At 44.9% G+C, this 18901-nt stretch overlaps 1 protein-coding gene across 10 annotated transcripts in view; it reads right to left on the bottom strand.

Annotated features, from left to right (window-relative positions):
• The window catches only part of STAB2 (stabilin 2), a 177193-nt gene that overhangs the window by 135066 nt on the left and 23226 nt on the right, over positions 1-18901 (bottom strand). For all 10 annotated transcript variants that reach the window (XR_009550685.1, XR_009550686.1, XM_060194290.1 and 7 more), the window contains exons 7-13: positions 17352-17477; positions 15137-15333; positions 12069-12202; positions 8345-8478; positions 6738-6820; positions 2345-2494; positions 134-277 (exon numbers count right to left, since the gene is read on the bottom strand). Coding sequence is in view for 8 of the 10 variants with exons in the window: in XM_060194290.1 (XP_060050273.1) it covers positions 134-277; positions 2345-2494; positions 6738-6820; positions 8345-8478; positions 12069-12202; positions 15137-15333; positions 17352-17477 (968 nt within the window). In the remaining 2 variants the exon portion in view is untranslated. The remainder of the gene's footprint in view (positions 1-133; positions 278-2344; positions 2495-6737; positions 6821-8344; positions 8479-12068; positions 12203-15136; positions 15334-17351; positions 17478-18901) is intronic.

Below are 18901 nucleotides of genomic sequence, written 5' to 3'. Positions count from 1 at the left end.
AGTACCCATAATTCTAATGACAATAGACAAATCATTTCATTTTCCCCATGGTAGGTTAGTCCATGGTAGGTTAGACACATAGGGCCAGCATGGGATGGATTAGGTTGACATAATTATTCCAGGAACATCTCACCTCAGTGTTACTCTCAAACATGGGCTCCATCTTGTCCAAAGCTCTATCAAGAATGTGTAGGAGCCCGTTGGAAGCCACCATGTCCCCTTGTAAGATTTTTACCTTCTTTTTGCCTCCACAGAGTTTAAGCTTTAATTGATTGTCCTAAAACACCAAGGACAAGTAAAATTGAGTTAGTATGGCATACTAGAAAGAGTGATCATTGAGTTAGAAATTGAGTCCTTGGGTCCTGCCATTTATTTATTTTTATTTAAAAATTATTTATTTAGTTTGGATAGAGACAGAGGGAAATTGAGAGGGAAGGTGGTGGGGGGAGGGGTGGATAAAGGAAAGAGGTGAGAGAGACACCTGCAGCATGGTTTCACTACTCAGGAAGCTTCTCTCCTCAGTGTGGGGCCCATGGCTTGAACCTAGGTCCTTGTGCATGGTAACATGTGCACTCAACTGGGTGTGCTACCACCCAACTCCTCCTCTTTTGCCACTTATTGACTGTGTGATCATCAGTAAGTCACTCAATGCAAATGGGAATGATGACATGTGTTTGGTAGACTTCACAGACTTTTCATTAAAAGCAAAGGACTGTGTGAAATCACTGATGACTACAAGTGACTGATAAATGTGAATAGGGTATAATTAGTCACTCTAGAGAGATTGCAATGCTCTGAACAGGCAAAACTATTCAGTTAACTGTAAATGTATCATCTACTTTAGTGTCATATGGGGAGAAGGTATATGGCAAGAAATATTTGTTGAGGTGGTGATGCACCCAATTAAGCGCTTATGGTACTAAGTGCAGGGACCTGCACAAGGATCTAGGTTTCAGCTCCAGGTTCCCCATCTACAGAGGGGAAGCTTCACAAGTGGTGAAGCAGGTCTGCATGTGTCTGTCTTTCTCTCTCCCTCTCTATCCCCCCCTTCTCTCTCAATTTCTTCCTGTCCTGTCTATTTTTTTTTTTTTTTAAGGAGAAAATGGCCACAGGAGCAGTGGATTCATAATGCTGGCAACTAACCCCAGCAATAACCCTGGCCTGGAGGAAAAAAATTATTGAATGAGTGACAAGCTAATTTTTTTCCCTTCTCCTGTGTGCTCCTTGAAGTTAAGACAGCAAATATCTGTTGGATGAATGAATGAATGAGTAAATGCAAGTCCTTATGAGAATGGAAATCATATGTTTATTTACCTACTGACATATCTATTTTATTGAAAAAAGTGGAAGGGAATAGTGAAACTATTTATGTAGGAGGCCCAAGATCCTCAAAATAAAATCAGTGCAAGACAAATTTTTTTTTTCAGTGCTCAGTAGTGAAATCGGCCTAATTAATGCCTGTATGATAGATCCATTCATTGATCTGTTGTTCTTTCATTCTATCATTTTAATCACTCCATCCACCTATCTGAGTCTAGGCTTATTCCAGTACTTCTGTAGGAAATATGTGTGCAATAATTCATTCACTTCTGATTTTTGGTGAAATGCACAGCACAGGCAATGTCCTGTGGGTTAATCACTTGCCCTCCAGCTAAGTAAAGGGTTGTGTGTAATAACAACAACAAAAAAAAGAGTTCATTGTAAGAGGGGAGAAGGGTGATTTTCTTTTACAAACAAAACAAAATTAGTGGTGTGAATAAGATGGGGAGGAGAGATAACTGCCAGCAGCCACAGAACAAACACAACCCATTTATCTCCTGGGAGGGGAATCCTGAGCCAGCCTTCTAGGAAACAGGTTGACTGCAATGCTGCTCCTTCCTGTAGGCAGCTGAGGGGTTGTGGTATCGAAAATCACTGATGACTGCAAGTGACTGATAAATGTGAATAGGGTATAATTAGTCACTCTAGAGAGATTGCAATGCTCTAAACAGGCAAAACTATCCAGTTAACTATAAATGTATCATCTACTTTAGAGTCATATGGGGAGAAACCCTCTATAGCCTGCTTTTCATAACTTCCCACCTGTTCTCACATTCCTTTGTGGTGTCACTTTCTGTTTCTTTCTCCGTAGGGAAGTACTTTGGACAGACAGAATAAGGAAGGAAGCTCTCACAGCTCTGAACACACACACACACACACACACACACACACACACACACACACACAGAGAGAGAGAGAGAGAGAGAAGAGAGAAGAGAGAGAGAAATAGAAAGAGCTCAAGTGAGCTGTGGGCATTGATTCAGGACAGTTTCCCTCTGAGGATGGAAATCTGAGGCACACGGACCTTATCACCACTGAAGATTTCTCCTGACCTTCCGGTTAAGGTATAGAATGTGTCTGTGGTGTTCATCAGCTCGGTGCTCATCTGCCCAGCGATTATGTGAAATTTTACAAAGTACTGAGCAGCCTGAGTGTCCGCCAGAAGCTCCTTCACCTGAAAATTGACAAGATCAGTTTAAAGTCCTTGTACCCTAGCTTGAGTTCAGGCACATTCAAGTCTAGATGCTATTTCCTGAGAGCCCTGCCCTGCCAGTTCCACAGAGCCCTGGACTAGGGGCGGCTGGGTAGAAAGAGGAGGGTGGCAGGCTGGGAGGAACTTTCCTGAGCCCAGGAAGCAGATAGGAATGAAATAATAAGGCATTAGTTGAGAAGAGCAGGTAGATTAGAAAGAGGTAGTTTTTTTTTTCTCATCATAATTAATATTTTTATTATCATTATGGACGAAACAGACTTGGCTTACAAATAATGAAAATAAAAGAAAAAAAAGGTCTCACGCATGAAAATGGTATCATATTCCCTGAGCAGGAGTTGATTGTTTCAAATACAGTATCAATACATGACAAAATTCTTTTGGACTTAATTGCAGCACAGGAATCAGAGGAGAGGGGTGCATCCTAAGGTCATAAGATGTCTTACACACTAAAGCTATCAGGAGATCAATCCAGACTGGAGCCTATAGCAAATACAACATTCAGATTCATCACAGAGACCAAACTCAACTGGTTCCACAAAGAGGAGCTGTTTGGACTCTTACTAATATATATTTAAAAAAAAACATATTGAAAGAACAACTTCAGTCAGTGTTTAAAGATTCAGGACGAAAATTTAGCTCTTAAGAAAATAAGAAAAATGCTCCAAGTCATTGATTGTCAGAAAAATGCAACAATGAGATATCACTTCACTCCTGTGAGAATGCCATACAACAGAAAAGAGCAGCAACAAATGCTGGAGAGGTTGTGGGGACAAAGGAGCCCTCCTGCACTGCTGGTGGGAAAGTCAAGAGGACCTACCCTCTGATACTGCAATTGAAAGAGGGAGTTTTAAAATATCAACCTGAAGGTATTTGAAATCCACAGAACCAAGTCTGCATTTTGTCCCATGTTATCACCCATCAACACACACTTATTTTTTTCTGCCACTAGGTTTATAGCTCGGTGCCTGCACTATGAATCCACCACTCCTGGAGGCTGTTTTTTCCCTTTTGATGCCTTTGTTGTTTATTGTTGTTGTTACCGCTATCATTACTGTTGGATAGGACAGAGAGAAATCGAGAGAGGAGGAGAAGAAGGAAAGGGGGAGAAAGATAGATACCTGCAGACCTGCTTCACCGTTTGTGAAGCCACCCCCACTCCCCCGCAGGTGGGGAGCTGGGGCTGGAAGTGGGATACTTTTGCTTATCCTTGTGCTTGGCACCATGTGTGTTTAACCCGCTGCACTACTGCCCAGCCCCCCAACACACACTTTATATGAACTCGGTGTAAACTTCATATTTGAAACATAAACTCCACGCTAAATGCCAACCACAGTGTCATTTGAAGGCTGAGGAGACAGCTTAATAGTTTTGCAAAAGACATACCTGAGGCTCTGAGGTCCCAGGTTCAATCCTCCATAAGCCAGAGCTGAGAAGTGCTCTGGTCTCCCTCTCCCTCTCTTTCTGTCTCTATTTCTATCTCTATCTCGTTAAATGATTAATAAAAAATTTTATAGGGCAGGGGAGATAGCATAATGGTTATGCAAAAAGACTCTCATGTCTGTCTGAGGCTCCAAAGTCCTTGGCTCAATCCCTTGTACCAGCATAATCCAGAGCTGAGCAGTGTTCTGAGGAAATGTTTTTTTATGAAGACATTCATTATTAGGTACTAATATTGACTGTTACTTCTCTGATCCGCTGGAGTCTCTGCAGATTCATGACAGATTCATCTCTGACAGAGTAGTAGTGGTGGTGGTCTATTAGGGGAACAGAGTCTGAAATTTACAGTAACTTTGCTCACTGCAGGAAAAAAAAAATTGTCCTGAACTACCTTGGATTAAGGTAAAGCAATCTCAGTATGGGGGAGATAGCATAATGATTATGCAAACAGATGTTCTTTTTTTAAAAAAATTTTTATTTATTTATTTATTTTCCCTTTTGTTGCCCTTGTTGTCTTTTTTTATTGTTGTTGTAGTTATTATTGTTGTTGATATTGATGTGGTTGTTATTGGATAGAACAGAGAGAAATGGAGAGAGGAGGGGAAGACAGAGAGGGGAGAGAAAGATAGACACCTGCAGACCTGCTTCACCGCCTGTGAAGCGACTCCCCTGCAGGTGGGGAGCCGGGGGCTGGAACCCGGATCCTTACACCGGTCCTTGTACTTTGCGCCACCTGTGCTTAACCCACTTCACTACCGCCCGACTCCCGATGTTCTTTTTTTTAAAGTAAAAAAATATTTATTTATTATTGGCTAGAGACAGAAAGAAATTGAGAGGAGGAGGAGGAGATAGAGAGGGAGAGAGACAGAGAGACACCTGCAGCCCTGCTTCACCACTTTTGAAGCTTTCCCCTTACAGGTGGGGACCAGAGGCTTGAGCCTGCTTCCTTGAATGCTGTTAATATTTCCCCTTAAGCAAATAGACTTCCATGCCTGAGGAACCAAAAGTTCCAGGTTCAGTCCTCAGCACCACCATATGCCAGAGCTGAGCAGTGCTTTTCTAACTCACATAAATCAATAATAGATGTTGATGCCGACACCAAACCTACTACAGCCACTTCACTGACACCCTCACCAGAGGACACCTCCACCAGGCACTGTGACTTTCCTTCCTTCCCCTTGGTAGGAAGCTGTCCTCATGGGCAGTGACAGTTATTTCTAGTTTCCCAATCACTATTATTGATGATTATTTTTTTTGCCTCCAGGGTTAATGCTGGGGCTCGGTGCCTGCACCACAAATCCACTGCTCCTGGAGGCTTTTATTCCCCCCTTCTGTTGTTATCCTTGTTGTTTTATCATTGCTATGGTTGTTATTATTATTGATGTTGTCATTGTTGGATAGGACAGAGAGAAATGCAGAGAGAGTGCAAGATAGGGAGGGGAGACCTGCTTCACCACCTGTGAAGTGACCCCCGCTGCAGTTGGGGAGCCGGGGGGCTTGAATCGGGATCCTTAAGCTGGTTTTTGCGCTTTGTGCCTTGTGCGCTTAATCTGCTGCGCTACCACCCAACCCCCTGATGATGATTTTAAAGAAACATGTCCCTGGCTAAAACACTCAGTTATTTATTCCTGCAGGAAGTGAGCACCTTTGACCTTCCACAGATCTCATTTTTCACGTGACTGTAGCTAAGAGCCCTTCATGTTCACTTTTGGAGGGATGTACCTAGAAGGGAGGGTAGGGGGCTGGGAGGGAGCTGATAGTGTGTCTTGCTGGTTACAAGAAGACAATCACTCTGTGACAGTCCAGTGAGTTGCACACTTGCAACTTGCACATTTTCTATAAAGATGTGATGATACTGGGTTGTTGGAAAAGTCATATGCAGTTTTGCATAGAAAAAACATAGAGAACATACCTCATGCCTTTTCTGATAGCCTTAAATTTCCTAAAGGAACTCTACCGAAAAGTTGCCATACTTTAGTAGGTTTGGTTAATTAGTTTATCATTACGTTTCTTTTTTTTCTTTTCTTTTCTTTTCTTTTCTTTTCTTTTCTTTTCTTTTCTTTTCTTTTTTGCCTCCAGGATTATCACTGGGGCTTGGTGCCTGCACTATGAATCCATGACTCCTGGCAGCCATTCCCCCCCCCCCCATTTTTTCTGTTGTTGTTGGATAGGATAGAGAGAAATTGAGACAGGAGGGGAAGATAGAGAGGGGAATGAAAGATAAAAACCTGCAGACCTGCTTCTGAAGTGATCCTTTTGCAGGTGGGGATCCAGGGGCTCGAACTGGGATCCTTGTGCCCATCCTTGAGCTTCTTACTATGTGTGCTTAATCCGGTTTGCTACCACCTGGTCCCCTGTTTGTTTTCTTTTATCAAAGTGCTGCTCAGCTCTGGTTTATAGTGAGAATGGGGATTGAATCTGCAACCTTGGAGCCTAAGGCATATATTTCCCCTGCTCCAATAAGTTTAAGTTTGATAGGGGTTTCCCATTTTAGATAATAAATATTTTGTTGTTGTTGTTTGCTTTTCACCAGTACCTCAGTATTGGGTGATTTCTTATTTTATATTTTATGTGGCACTGCTGATGAACTGAGGACCTTACATGTTTATGATGCTACGAGGTGCCTCCCTGATACAACTGTTATTCTGTATAACTCAGAGGAAGTTCCCTTGTGGTGGGTGGTGTTGGGAATGGAACGCAGGGCCTCACACATAGAAAGGCATGTGAGCCATCTCCCAACCCCTGCCAGATTCTTTTAAATACTTACATCGAGTCCTTTCAGTCCTTTGTCTGTGGGCAACAGCACAGTGAACGGTCCCAGGTTACTGAGTGGCCAGGCATAGGTTTTGTCTTAGCAGTGGAAATACACAAAGAAAGAAAACACCCAATGAGGCAGCAGCACACGAAGAGCAGGGCCCAGTTTAGACCATGTTCATCAAGAGCATCTCTGTCCCAACTGCTATAGGAGGGCCCTCGGTAAACTGGGAAGCTCTCTCAGAGATAAAGCACCATGATATCATGTTCCCCCTGCCCCATTTCCACATAATGTTGTACGATTTCCCTATAGTTACCCCCTTGGGTTCAAGATGCCATGGGAGGAGAGTTCATGTAACAACTCCAGCTGCTCCCTTACTCTGTGTCCAATTTTCTGAGAAAAAACACACAGCTCTTGTGCCATTTATCTCAGAAGAGTCTTGTCATGCGTGGTTTAACACTATGCATTGCCTTCTTGAGATGTGCAGGAGTTTTTGAGCCAAAAAGAACCCTGCCTTTTCACTTTGCCTGGCAGCCTGTAAATTATATAGCTGGTCCTTTTTCCATCTCCCCCTGGGGGGAGCTGAGGAGCAGGCTGGGCCCTGCGCTCTCCCACAGGAGGCAACATGCACTGCCTCTGGATAAATGGGGTGGGAGAAAGGCAGATCCTGCTTTGTCCAGGCAAATGTTCTCGGGCCCCTGTCTGTAAAGACAGTCTGTCACATTGTCCTGCTTTCTTCAGATCTTCCAAGAATTCTCGGAGGAAAGCTGCAAGGATCCGGGTCTTCCTTCCTGTGCGCTGCTCTGGAAAGAGCAGGACATTTGTTCTGTGCTCTTTCTGGTAAGCCATTTTTGGGTGTTGTGTATAACAGAGACACTGATATTTTCAGGCTTCCACTGATGAGCCAGCTGTAGGTTTTATTTTTTGTTGGCTGAGCCAATTTATGTTTTACTGAAAACTTTATTGCCCAAGTTGAGACAAGAGGTGTGTAGGGACTGTGGCCTCTATGGAGTGTTTGGAAATGAGAATATTGTAGGTATAAGAAGGATGATTACCCTCTCTGAGGTGGGTTGGGGTGGTGGTTGTGGTGTTGATGGTGGTGGAAATGTCATTGCAGAAAATCAGTGACTGGGAAGCCAAGAGTTTGGACACCCAGCAGTGCATGATAGGTACATACAACCAATGTACAAGAGGCCCCTCTGCTGGAGAACACATGCACTGCCTCAGGCTCTTAGCTCCTCTCTCTTCCCTGTCCATGGGGCTTACACCCAGAGGCCCTAGAGGTCAAGAGAAAGAGGAGTGACCACCTCCCATCAGAAGTCTCCCTGACTCACTGCCACTGGGTTGCAGACTTGTTAGCCTGTGGGGCCTATCGGATTCTGTCCCCAGCACCCTGCCTCCTGACTGCACAGTTGGGTCTCTGCACACCAACTCCTGTTGATCTGCTTGGAAGCAGCCTTTCCCTCCCACCTGCACAGCCGGCCATTCCTTCCAGACTCTGTCTTATCCTAGCAGCCTCTTGCCTCCCCTGCCTGGCCTTCCCTGAATGAGCATGTCTTGTCGATGTCCTGGCCCCAGGGAAGGCAGCTACCCTTGACGTGGAGGTCTTTGTCACATACCCAGGAGCGAGATGAAGGAGGTCAGTCTGCCTTGCCACTTCCCTCTGGGCTCTGTGTTCAGTTCTCTGAGTCGCTCCATGATGCTTCCGTAACACATCACACCGTCACCCACATAACCTTTTAGGCAATTGCACCTACAAAGGAGGAGAAAGTGCATTGTCAGGGTAAGATTCAGGCCGAGAGCTCAGGTCCAGCTCTCAGTGCAGAAGAGAGGTGGCAGTGTTCAGAACCTTAGACATGAAAAGGCATGTGCTCTACTGGGTGAGCTTTCTACTGGCCCCTTGTGTTGGTATTTTTCTTTCCTTAAAAAAAACTATTTATTTATTTTGATAGGATAAGAGAAAATTGAGAGAGGAGACAGAAAGATAAACACCTGTAGCACTGCTTCACCAATCACAAATCTACTTTCCCCTGCTGTTGGGGACCAGGGGCTTGAACCCAGGTCTTTGCATATGGTAACATGGTTGCTCAACTGGGTGCTTCACCACCTGGCTCCCTTTCCTTTCCTTTCCTTTCCTTTCCTTTCCTTTCCTTTCCTTTCCTTTCCTTTCCTTTCCTTTCCTTTCCTTTCCTTCCCTTCCCTTCCCTTCCCTTCCCTTCCCTTCCCTTCCCTTCCCTTCCCTTCCCTTCCCTTCCCTTCCCTCCCCTCCCCTCCCCTCCCCTCCCTTCCCTTTTCCACCCTGCCCCTCCCCTCCCCTTCCCTTCTTTCCTCTCTGTTTCTATTTCTTTCCTTTGTTTCTCTTTCCCTCCCCTTCCTCCCCCTCTCTCCCCATTCCTTCCCTTCATTTCCTTTCTTCCTCCCTCCCTCCCTCCCCCCCCCTCCCTTCCTTCCTTCCACAGTACAGAAGCTTCTTTCAATTTGAAGGGGGCTGGGTTTGAACCTGGGTCCCATTCATGGCAAAGCAGAGCACTCTCCAAGTGAGATTTTTCATCCCCCTCTTGTTCTTTCTTTTTAAAGATTTATTTATTAACATACAAAAGAAGGAGAGAGGAGAGAGAGAGAGAGAGAGAGAGAGAGAGAGAGAGAGAGAGAAACACCAGAGCATTACATTATTCTGGCACATGCAGTGTTGGAATTCAAACCCAGGACCTCATGCTTGAGAGCCTAGTGCTCTAGTCACTGCACTGCCTCCTGGCTCATAAGCCTGTCTTTTTCAAAGTGTGATCAAGGGAGCATGTGCATGAGAATCACTCAGAGTGTTCAATGCAGAGTCTTGGGCCCCCTGCTGCAGAACTGCCAGGTCAGAGGAAGCTCCTGTCTCCAGCCTTCAGTGGAGATTCCTAGCTGCTGATCTGCTTAGAGGACTTTTCAATTCCCCCTGCCCCTCCCAGCTGATGTCTCTGCCCCTTCCTGAGGGAATCTTCCTCCAGGGTCCCTCTTTTCCTGCCACATCCTCTCTCCCGACAGAGCAGGCCCTGGGGAGTAAGACCACAGAGCTCTTCTCATTTCAGTTGTGATTTTATCCCAACCTGCTTGGTTATTTAGCTAAGATCTGCTTCCTCCTCAAACCTGAGATACGCATGCATTCCTTCACTGTTGTAACCTGGAGTCTTGGTTTAACAGCTGCCATAACAGTGATGCCTGCTTGCCTGCCTTCCTTCCTTCCTTCCTTCCTTCCTTCCTTCCTTCCTTCCTTCCTTCCTTCTGTCCTTTCTTGCTGCCAGGGTTATCACTGGTGTTTGGTGCCTGCATGAAAAATCCATTGCTCCAGAAGGCCATTTCCTGCCCCCCTTTTCTTTATTTGATAGGACAGAGAGAAATTGCAAGGGAGGAGAATAGGGGGAGAAACAGACAGAGGGACACCTGCAGGCAGTACTTGCTTCACTGCTTAAGAAGCTCCCGCCCTGCAAGTGAGGACCAGGGGCTTGAATTGGGGTCCTTGCACATGGCTATGTGGGTGCTTAACTTAGTTTGACAAACTGAGGCCCAAGAGATGTGTTGGCCTTCTAAGGTTATATATCCAATAGACATCAGTACAGAGGCCGGACCCAGGGCTTTAAACAACTGGACCAGTGTGATGCCTCTGCCTCGGGGATCCCCACACAAACACTTTCATGCACAGAAATAAACCACTTTCTATAGAAGCTGGCAACTAGGAAACACCACTAGGCCTTGTTCACTTTCCCCAGCTTTGTTTTACACCACTAATGAGCCATATTTCACAACGGAGAAAACAGGGCCATATATCAGAGGCCAGCTCTCTTGTAATCACAGCAGACACTTGTTTTCCCAACGAGGTGGTTTCCGTCTCCCATGCTTTCACCACTTTGTGCTAAGTTGTCAGGCCCACATCAGTATTTCAGTGTGTTCTAGTGGTCATGCCAGAGGAAACAGTCGCTGAATGATTCATTGATTGCAGACAGACTTACTGAGTAGCTACCATGTTCCTTGCTTCAGTCATTGTGGGAACAGCGGTAGTTATAAGACTGAATGGGCCTTTAGAATGATTTCCAATGTTAGAACTGAGTGGAGTTTCCTTACAAAGCATATTTACATTTAGTAAGAGAGAAGTCAGTGATGGGCACTGTTTGGTCAGGAAATAATTGCCTCCTGAGTATTTTAAAGGTGAGAATTTCTTTATCGCACATCCTTAAATAGAATGGAGGTACCTTATCATCCAGAAATACCACTCTTGGGCATTTATCCAGTGGATACTCAAATACTAATTTGAAGGGACATAGGCTCCCCTATGTTCATAGCTGCATAGTCACAATAGCCAAAGAGTGGAAGCAGCTTAGAGGCCCATCAACAGATGACAGGCTAAAGAAATTATGGGATGGGAGTTGGGCGGTAGTGCAGTGGGTTAAATGCACATGGCACGAAGCACAAGGACTGGTGTAAGGATCCCGGTTTGACTCCTGCAGGGGAGTTGCTTCACAAGCAGTGAAGCAGGTCTGCAGGTGTCTCTCTTTCTCTCCCCCTCTCTGTCTTCCCCTCCTCTCTCCATTTCTCTCTGTCCTATCTAACAACAACAGCATCCATAACAACAACAACAACAAAACCAAGGGCAACAAAAGGGAAAATAAATTAAAAAAATAAGTTATGGGATATATATTCCATGGAATACTACTCTGCAATAAAAAAGATGATGTGTCCTTTGGGACAAAATGGATGGAACTAGAGGTGATTATGCTTAACAGAATAAGTAAAGAAAACAAACAAACAAACAAACAAACAAAAAACTACCAGATGGCTTCACTCATATGTGGAATCTAGAGACCTGATTTACATGAAATTGCCAAAAAAAAAAAAAATCCAAACAAAACGGAAGCAAGCAAACTGTTTGTAAGACTTATGAGAACTATGGTGGTTATCTTTGGGAGGTGGGAGGGTGGGGATACAGAACTTTGGTGGTGGGTGTGGTGTGGAATTATACATTGTAATCTTGCAATCTTGTAAGAAACTGTTATTAAGCAATATAAATTAAAAAAATAAAGATATGAATTTCAAAGCAAAAGGCTCTAGGGAGGGAAAGCAGTGGTGGCAAGGGTTTTGGAGTCCTGGTACATTATGGCAGAAATAGATATAAGCTGAGGGGTGAGAGTGTTCTACAGACAACCTGTCACAGGGAGATGAGAAATCATACCCATGTATCAACAACTGTACTATAAACTATTAATGCTCGAATAAAAGGATAAAAGGAGAGAAGAAAAATAAAGACTAAGGGGCCACACTTCCCACCCTTCAAGGAACTCTGAGCAGTGACAGACTGTAGAGACTTACTTGGTTTGTCCTGGGGCGATGGTGGTACAGTTGGCATTCCGGTGACAGGGGTTGTGTGATTGACAGATGTCAGTCATGTGGCACCCCACTCCGGGCACAAAGCTGTGGTAATGGTCCTTACAGTCACAGTGTGACTTCAGTAGTCGGGGAGACAAACATGGCTTCCGTTAGTCACATTCCCTGACATTTTTTCTTTCATCCATAGTGTTTTTGTTTTGTTTTGTTTTGTTTTGTTTTATTTTTTTCCTGTCATGAAAATGAACCTGGTGGTAGCCCCAAAGATGAGACATGAGCTCTAAAGATATCAGGGTGTCCGGATCTGTGAGTCATGTTGTTGAGGGAGAGAGAGAAGGACCATCCAGAAATGGGAATGGTTGTAGGTGCAGGTGGGGCCTTTGGCTTTAAGAAGACTTGACCTTTGGGGGCACTTTCTCTCTCCTGGTACCACCATGTGACCACCATCAAGCCTATAAGTAGGTCAGGTCCCCTTCTTTCTCTCTCTTTTTATCTTTCTCTCTTTCCCTAACATGTTTTGTTTTCAGAGTTTAATTTCCCTATATAATCATGCTCTCTCATCAATTCTTTGTAGAGATTATGCATGACAAGCTTTGGTGGGGGTGGGGGTGGGGTGGGGTGGGGGAACATCGGCCTTCCTGTCCCCTCATCTTCCCCTATAACAGTGTTCCTTTAGCTCACTGTTTGGGAAAGTCATGCACCTTGTTGAATTTCCCCTTTCCCCCTTTTCTTTGTTTGCTAACTCTGAGTCTCCTTGGCATCAGATGGAAAGGGGAGAGAGGAGGGAGAGACTTTTTCAGCTATGTTTCTCTGCAAAGAACTCCCAACAGACTGAGCCAAGATATGACTTAGAGGGACAGAGTCTGGATCCAGAATATCCTTACTACACACTGTCACTGCTGCCTGCTACCCTGCCAGTTTCTATCTCTTTAGGGCAAGGTATTTGGCTTCCTCTCTCTCTCTCTCTCTCTCTCTCTCTCTCTCTCTCTCTCTCTCCCTCCCTCCCTCCCTCCCTCTCTCCCTCTTTCTTTCCTTCTTTCTTTCTTTCTTTCTTTCTTTTTTTTTTTTTAACTATTTTCTTTCTTTATTTGATAGAGACAGAAATAGAAAGGCAGGGGGATATAGAGAGGGAGACAGACAGATACTTGCAGCACTGTTTCACTACTTGCAAAGCATCCCCCCCCCACCCCCCGCAGGTGGGGAATGGAGACTTGAACCCAGCTCCCTGCTCACTGTAATGTGTGCTGAACCAGGTGCACCCTCACCTGGCCCTAGGTTTCTTTCTTTTTCTCTTCCTTTTATTCTTTTTGTTCTTTTAAAAACTACTTGTTTATTTTGGATAGAGACAGAGAGAAATGGAGAAGGGAGAGGAAGATGGGGAAAGAGAAAGGGAGACATCAGCAGACCTGCTTCACTGCTTGTGAAGCTTCCCCCCTACAGGTGTGGACTTGAACTCTGGTCCTTGTGTATAGTAACGTGTGTACTCTGTCAGATGCACCACTGCCTAGTCTCTAGCATCTGGGGTTTTCTTTCTTTCTTTTTAAAATATTTATTTATTTATTTATTTATCTTTTGTTGCCCTTGCTTTATTGTGGTTATTGATGTTGTCCTTGTTGGATAGGACAGAAAGAAATGGAGAGAGATGGGGAAGACAGAGAGGGGGAGAGAAAGATAGACACCTACAGACCTGCTTTATCACCTGTGAAGTGACTCCCCTGCAGGTGGGGAGCCGGGGCTTGAACCAGGATTCTTAGGCCAGTCCTTGCATTTCACACCATGTGCACTTAATCTGCTGCATTACCGCCCGACTCTTGCATCTGGTTTTCTTTCTTTCTTTTTTTTGTCTCTGGGGTTATTGCTGGGGCTCTGTGCCTGCACTACGAATCCACTGCTCCTGGAGGCTAATTGTTTTTTTTTCCCTTTGTTGTCCTTGTTGTTTATCATTATTGTTGTTGTTATTGTTGTTGTTATTGCTGTTATTGTTTCTGGATAGGACAGAGAAATTGAGAGAGGAGAGGAAGACAGAGAGGGGGAGAGAAAGAGAGTCACCTGCAGACCTGCTTCACCACTTGTGAAGTGACCCCCCCCCCCAGGTGGGGAGGTGAGGGCTTGAACCAGGATCCTTATGCCTGTCCTTGCACTTTATGCTTAACCCACTGCGCTACCACCTGGCCCCCAGTATCTGGGTTTCTAAGAGTCTCAGTTTGCATTGTGAAGATGGAGAGAGTAAAGCTTGGCAGGTAGGCCTCAGTCACACTGATGAGCAGTTCTCTAGTGACCCTGATCTTGGGTTGTATGTCTGTCTTGTTTATTGCCACAAAATACTGTAGGGGAAGAGGTAGTGATTTTTTTTTTTTTTTTTTTTTTTTTTGTAACAGAGCACTGCTCAGCTCTGGCTTATGGTGGTGCTGGGGACTGAACCTGGGACTTTTGGTGCCTCAGGCATGAAAGTGTTTTTGCAGAACCACTATGCCCTTTATATATTTATTTATTTTGCCTCCAGGGTTATTGCTGGGGTTCAGTGCCTGTACTACAAATCCATTGCTCCTTGAGGCTATTTCCCCCATTTTTTTTGCCCTTGTTGTTGTTATTGTTATTGCTCTCATTGTTGGATAGGACAGAAAGAAATGGAGAGAGGCAGGGAAGATAGAGAGAGGGAGAGATAGTTAGACACCTGCAGACCTGCTTCACTGCCTATGAAGTGGCCCCCCTACAGGTGGGGAGCCGGAGGCTCAAACCGGGATCCTTACATCAGTTCTTGCGCCTTGTGCCACCTGCACTTAACCCACTGTGCTACTGCTACCACACCCACCCCCCCACTATCCTGTCTCAACCGGCTCAGGAGGGAGCTTTTAGACTGGGCTTCTGGCAAAGTGCAAAGTGTAAGCTCAGAGGAAGGCCAAGGAGGGGGTGTGTTGAGCTCAGCCCTGAATACACAGAGAACAGATTGGACAAAAGGAGCATTGAAAAAGAGCACTGGGAGGGATAGGGTCCCTCCTTTGACTGTGCTGTCCTCCTTCCATTTGCATCATTTCCACATGTCCTTTGCTCACCTGTCCAGGCCCATCATACTTGCACACCGTGGACTGGGCAGGGCAGCCCCCCAAGTTCACTTGGCAGGGGTCCACTGGCAGGCACACCTGGCCGTCCCCATGGTAGCCTTCCTGACACACACAGCTGTGCTGATTCGGTCCCAGGTAGGTGCAATGGGCGTGAGGGTGGCACACAGGTTGCAAGCACGGGTTGATGGCTTGAGAGGCAATGATAAGAGCAGAGGTGCTTGGTTACTATGCTGGGGCGGGGGGGGGGGGGAGAGGGCAACTGACTGGCTCCTCCATGCCACAGTCAATCCAGCAGCTCCAAGAGGGAGAGTTAGAAATGGGTCCTGTCTTCCCTGCTAACACCTGTTTGCCAAGCAGATTAGTAGCATTTGCAGTGGATAGATGGCCTGTGTCGGTGGCACTGTGCCGTGTGGTATAGATTGAAATACACGGTAGGCAGAGACAGAACACATAGGCTCATAGCATTTCTAGTGTGTACTGAACCCTATTTCAGCCATTTACTGTCATCGTTGTTGTTATTGTTGTTATTTTGTAGAGCCAGGGCCTCATGCCTGCATGTTTTTTTCTGCTACTCCAGAAAGCGTTTGTCTCTCTCTTTCTTTCTCTCTTTCTCCCTTTCTTTCTTTCTTTCTTTCTTCCTTCCTTCCTTCCTTCCTTCCTTTCTTTTTTTAAAAAGAGGTTTATTTTTTTAATTTTTGAAATTATTTATTTATTTATTATATAGAGACAAAGAGAAATTGATAGGGAAGGGGGCGATCTAGAGGGAGACAGAAAGACTGACACCTGCAGACCCGCTTCACCGCTTGTGAAGCTTCCCCCTGCAGGCCCTTGTGCATTGTAAGGTGCGCTCTACTAGGTGCACCAACAGCTGATCCTTAGAGCAGCGAGAGGGAGAGACACCCCAGCACTGGAGCCTCCCCCAGTGCCATAGCACCTGCCATGTGGTTCAGGGGCTCTATCCTGGGCTGCATGCATGGCTGTGCACTCACCTTACCCCATGAGCGATTTCTCCAGCCCTCACATAGTCACTTCTTACACCATCTTTCTAAGATTGGAACTGCTAATATTCCCCACTTGATAGACAGGAAACTGGAGGCACAAACAAATTAGAGAATTCGCTCCCCACCTGCTGGAGGGTTGCTTCACAAGCAGTGAAGCAGGTCTGTTAGGTGTCTTTCTCTCCCTCTGTTTTCCCCATCTCTCAACTTCTCTCTGTCCTATCCCCCCAAAAAATGGCCACAGGAGCAGTGGATTCATAGTGCAGGCACTGAACCCCAGCGATAACCCTAGAGGCAAATAAAAAAAAAGAATTAGTTGATGAGGGGCCAGGCAGTGGTGCAGCTGGTTAAGTGCACAAGGATCCAGATTCAAGCCCCTGGTCCCCACCGGCAGGGGGAAGGCTTCACAAGGGCTGCAGGTCTCTCTCTCTCTTTCCATCCCTCTTTCTTCCCTCCCTCTCTCAATTTTTCTCTATTCAATAATAAATGAAAATTAAAAAAAAAGAATCCTCTGATGGATATGAGGGTGATCTGGCTGTGACATCTGTCACCCCTGTGATGTCCTGGGTTGTTTCAGCTAATCTGGCCTCCTAGGGGGGTGTCCTCCTTCCTCCCTCACCACTCAGTGTGCATCTTCCCCAAGCCTGCGCACTTGGTCAAATAGGACGACGTTCCCTGAATCGGTCGAGAGTATATGAGTAGCTGCACTTTCTTCTTCAAACCTCCAAGCAAGCTCTCAAAAATTTGCCTAGGGTCAGAGTAATAGCTCACTTGGATAGTGCACTGCTTTGCCAGATTAACCAGGTACACCACAGCCCAGCCCCAGAAGACCTGAGATTTGAACCCAGGCAATCTGGCTCAAGAGTTCATAACAAAATGCACAATAGAACCTCTCATAAAATGAATGAACACAACATTAAATTAAAAAAAAAAGAAAGAAAGAGGTGTCACTACATTTTACCCTATCTTTGAGCCAGGTGATATCAGAAGTGTAATAAACAGTAGCTGGGCTTTGTTAATAGAAAAAGAAGTCACCTTTTATGAAAGGGCTACCATGTGATGAAAAAAATATTGCTTTATTATATATTTTCTCCAACTACATAAAGGAAACAGAAATGGCCACTATGTTATTATTATTAGTGATGCCCCTCCCCCGGACTATCCTAAACATTTCACAAGATGGCTAACATTATTTAAGTTCTACTCACGCTCGCAGTACTTGCCATCACCCCTATAGTTGGGAAGGCATTTGCATTCCAGCTTGGTTTCATCTTCCGTGGAAGTTGAACATCTGGCATTTTTCGGGCAGAGCAAGGCTGCACATTCAGGGATGGCTGTGAAGGAAGATGGTGGAGGTAACTGACTGCATTAGTGGAGAAGTAGCCAGTTCTGAAAGAACTCCACAAATATAATACCCCTATTATTATTTAAAAAAAAGGAATGGGGCCTGGTGTTGATGGCATATTCAATTGAGTGCACATAATACCATGCATAAGGACCCAGATTTGAGACCCTGCTCCTCACCTGCAATGGGGATGCTTCACAAGCAGTGAAGCAGGTCTGCAAGTGTCTCTATTTTTCTCTCCTTATCTATCTCCCTCTCCCTTCTCAATTTCTCTCTGTCATATCTCTTAAAATAGAAATAAACAAGCAAACAAACAAAAAAGATAGGGGAATGGACACTGGGAGTGGTGGATTTGTAGTGCTAGCACCAAGCCCTAGTGATAATCCTGGTGACATTAAAAAAAAAAGGTAAGGTAGTCTGTATCAATTAAAAAATAACAAACAAACAAACAACACAATACAGATCATATGAAGTGAAGATTAACTCTGATCCTGACTCTTCCATCCCACTCCCAAAGTGCCCATGCTGACTACTGACACAGCACACTCATTTATATATTTACTTATGTGATTTTGTAAGTGAAATGCAACCTTGTTGAAATATTTAGCAACCAGTATTTTGATTTGAAAATATATTGTGGAAGTCTTCGTCCCCCATCTTACTTTTTTCACACACACACACACACATACACACACACACACACACACACACACACACACACCCCTTTTTTGCCACCAGGATAATCACTGGGGTTTGATGCCTACATTACTAATTGATAGCTCCTGGTGGGCATTTTTCCTTTTTTCCCATTTTATTTGATAGGATAAAGAGCAATTGAGACAGTGGGGAGAGAGAAGATAGACACCTGTAGACCTGCTTCACTGCTTGTGAAGCGTCCTGCCTGCAGGTGGGGAATAGGGGTTTGAACTCGGTCTTGTACGCATGGTGATATGAGCACTCGACCAGATGCACCACCAGTTGGCCCTTGTGGAAGTTCTTAAGGATCGATCCTAATCTCTTAATAATTGCATGGCATTTCAGAATATAAGTGGGACATTGTCAAAAACTATGAAGAGGTGGAGTAATATGCAATTTTTATGTAAACAGACTGTCATGCCTGAGGCTCTGAAGTTCCAGGTTCAATCCCCTGCACCGCCATAAACCAGAGTTGATTGTGCTCTGGTAAAAAACCCAAAAACAAATTACAAAAAAAGCCTGACATATGACTCAACTTGCCAGGCTGACAAGTTGGGTTGGTACAGTTTCATGAATGTTAACATTGCCATTGCTATAACCTTTTTTTTTTTTTTTTACACCAGATCAATGCTCAGCTCTGGTTTATGGTGGAGCTGGGGGTAGATTGAACCTGGGACTTCAGAGCCTCAGGCATGACAGTCTTTGTGCATAACCATT

The sequence above is a fragment of the Erinaceus europaeus genome, chromosome 7 (assembly GCF_950295315.1).
Source record: "Erinaceus europaeus chromosome 7, mEriEur2.1, whole genome shotgun sequence".
Taxonomy (NCBI): Eukaryota; Metazoa; Chordata; class Mammalia; order Eulipotyphla; family Erinaceidae; genus Erinaceus; species Erinaceus europaeus.
The sequence above is the reverse complement of the archived record's forward strand: the minus strand, read 5'-3'. Positions and strand labels throughout refer to the sequence as shown.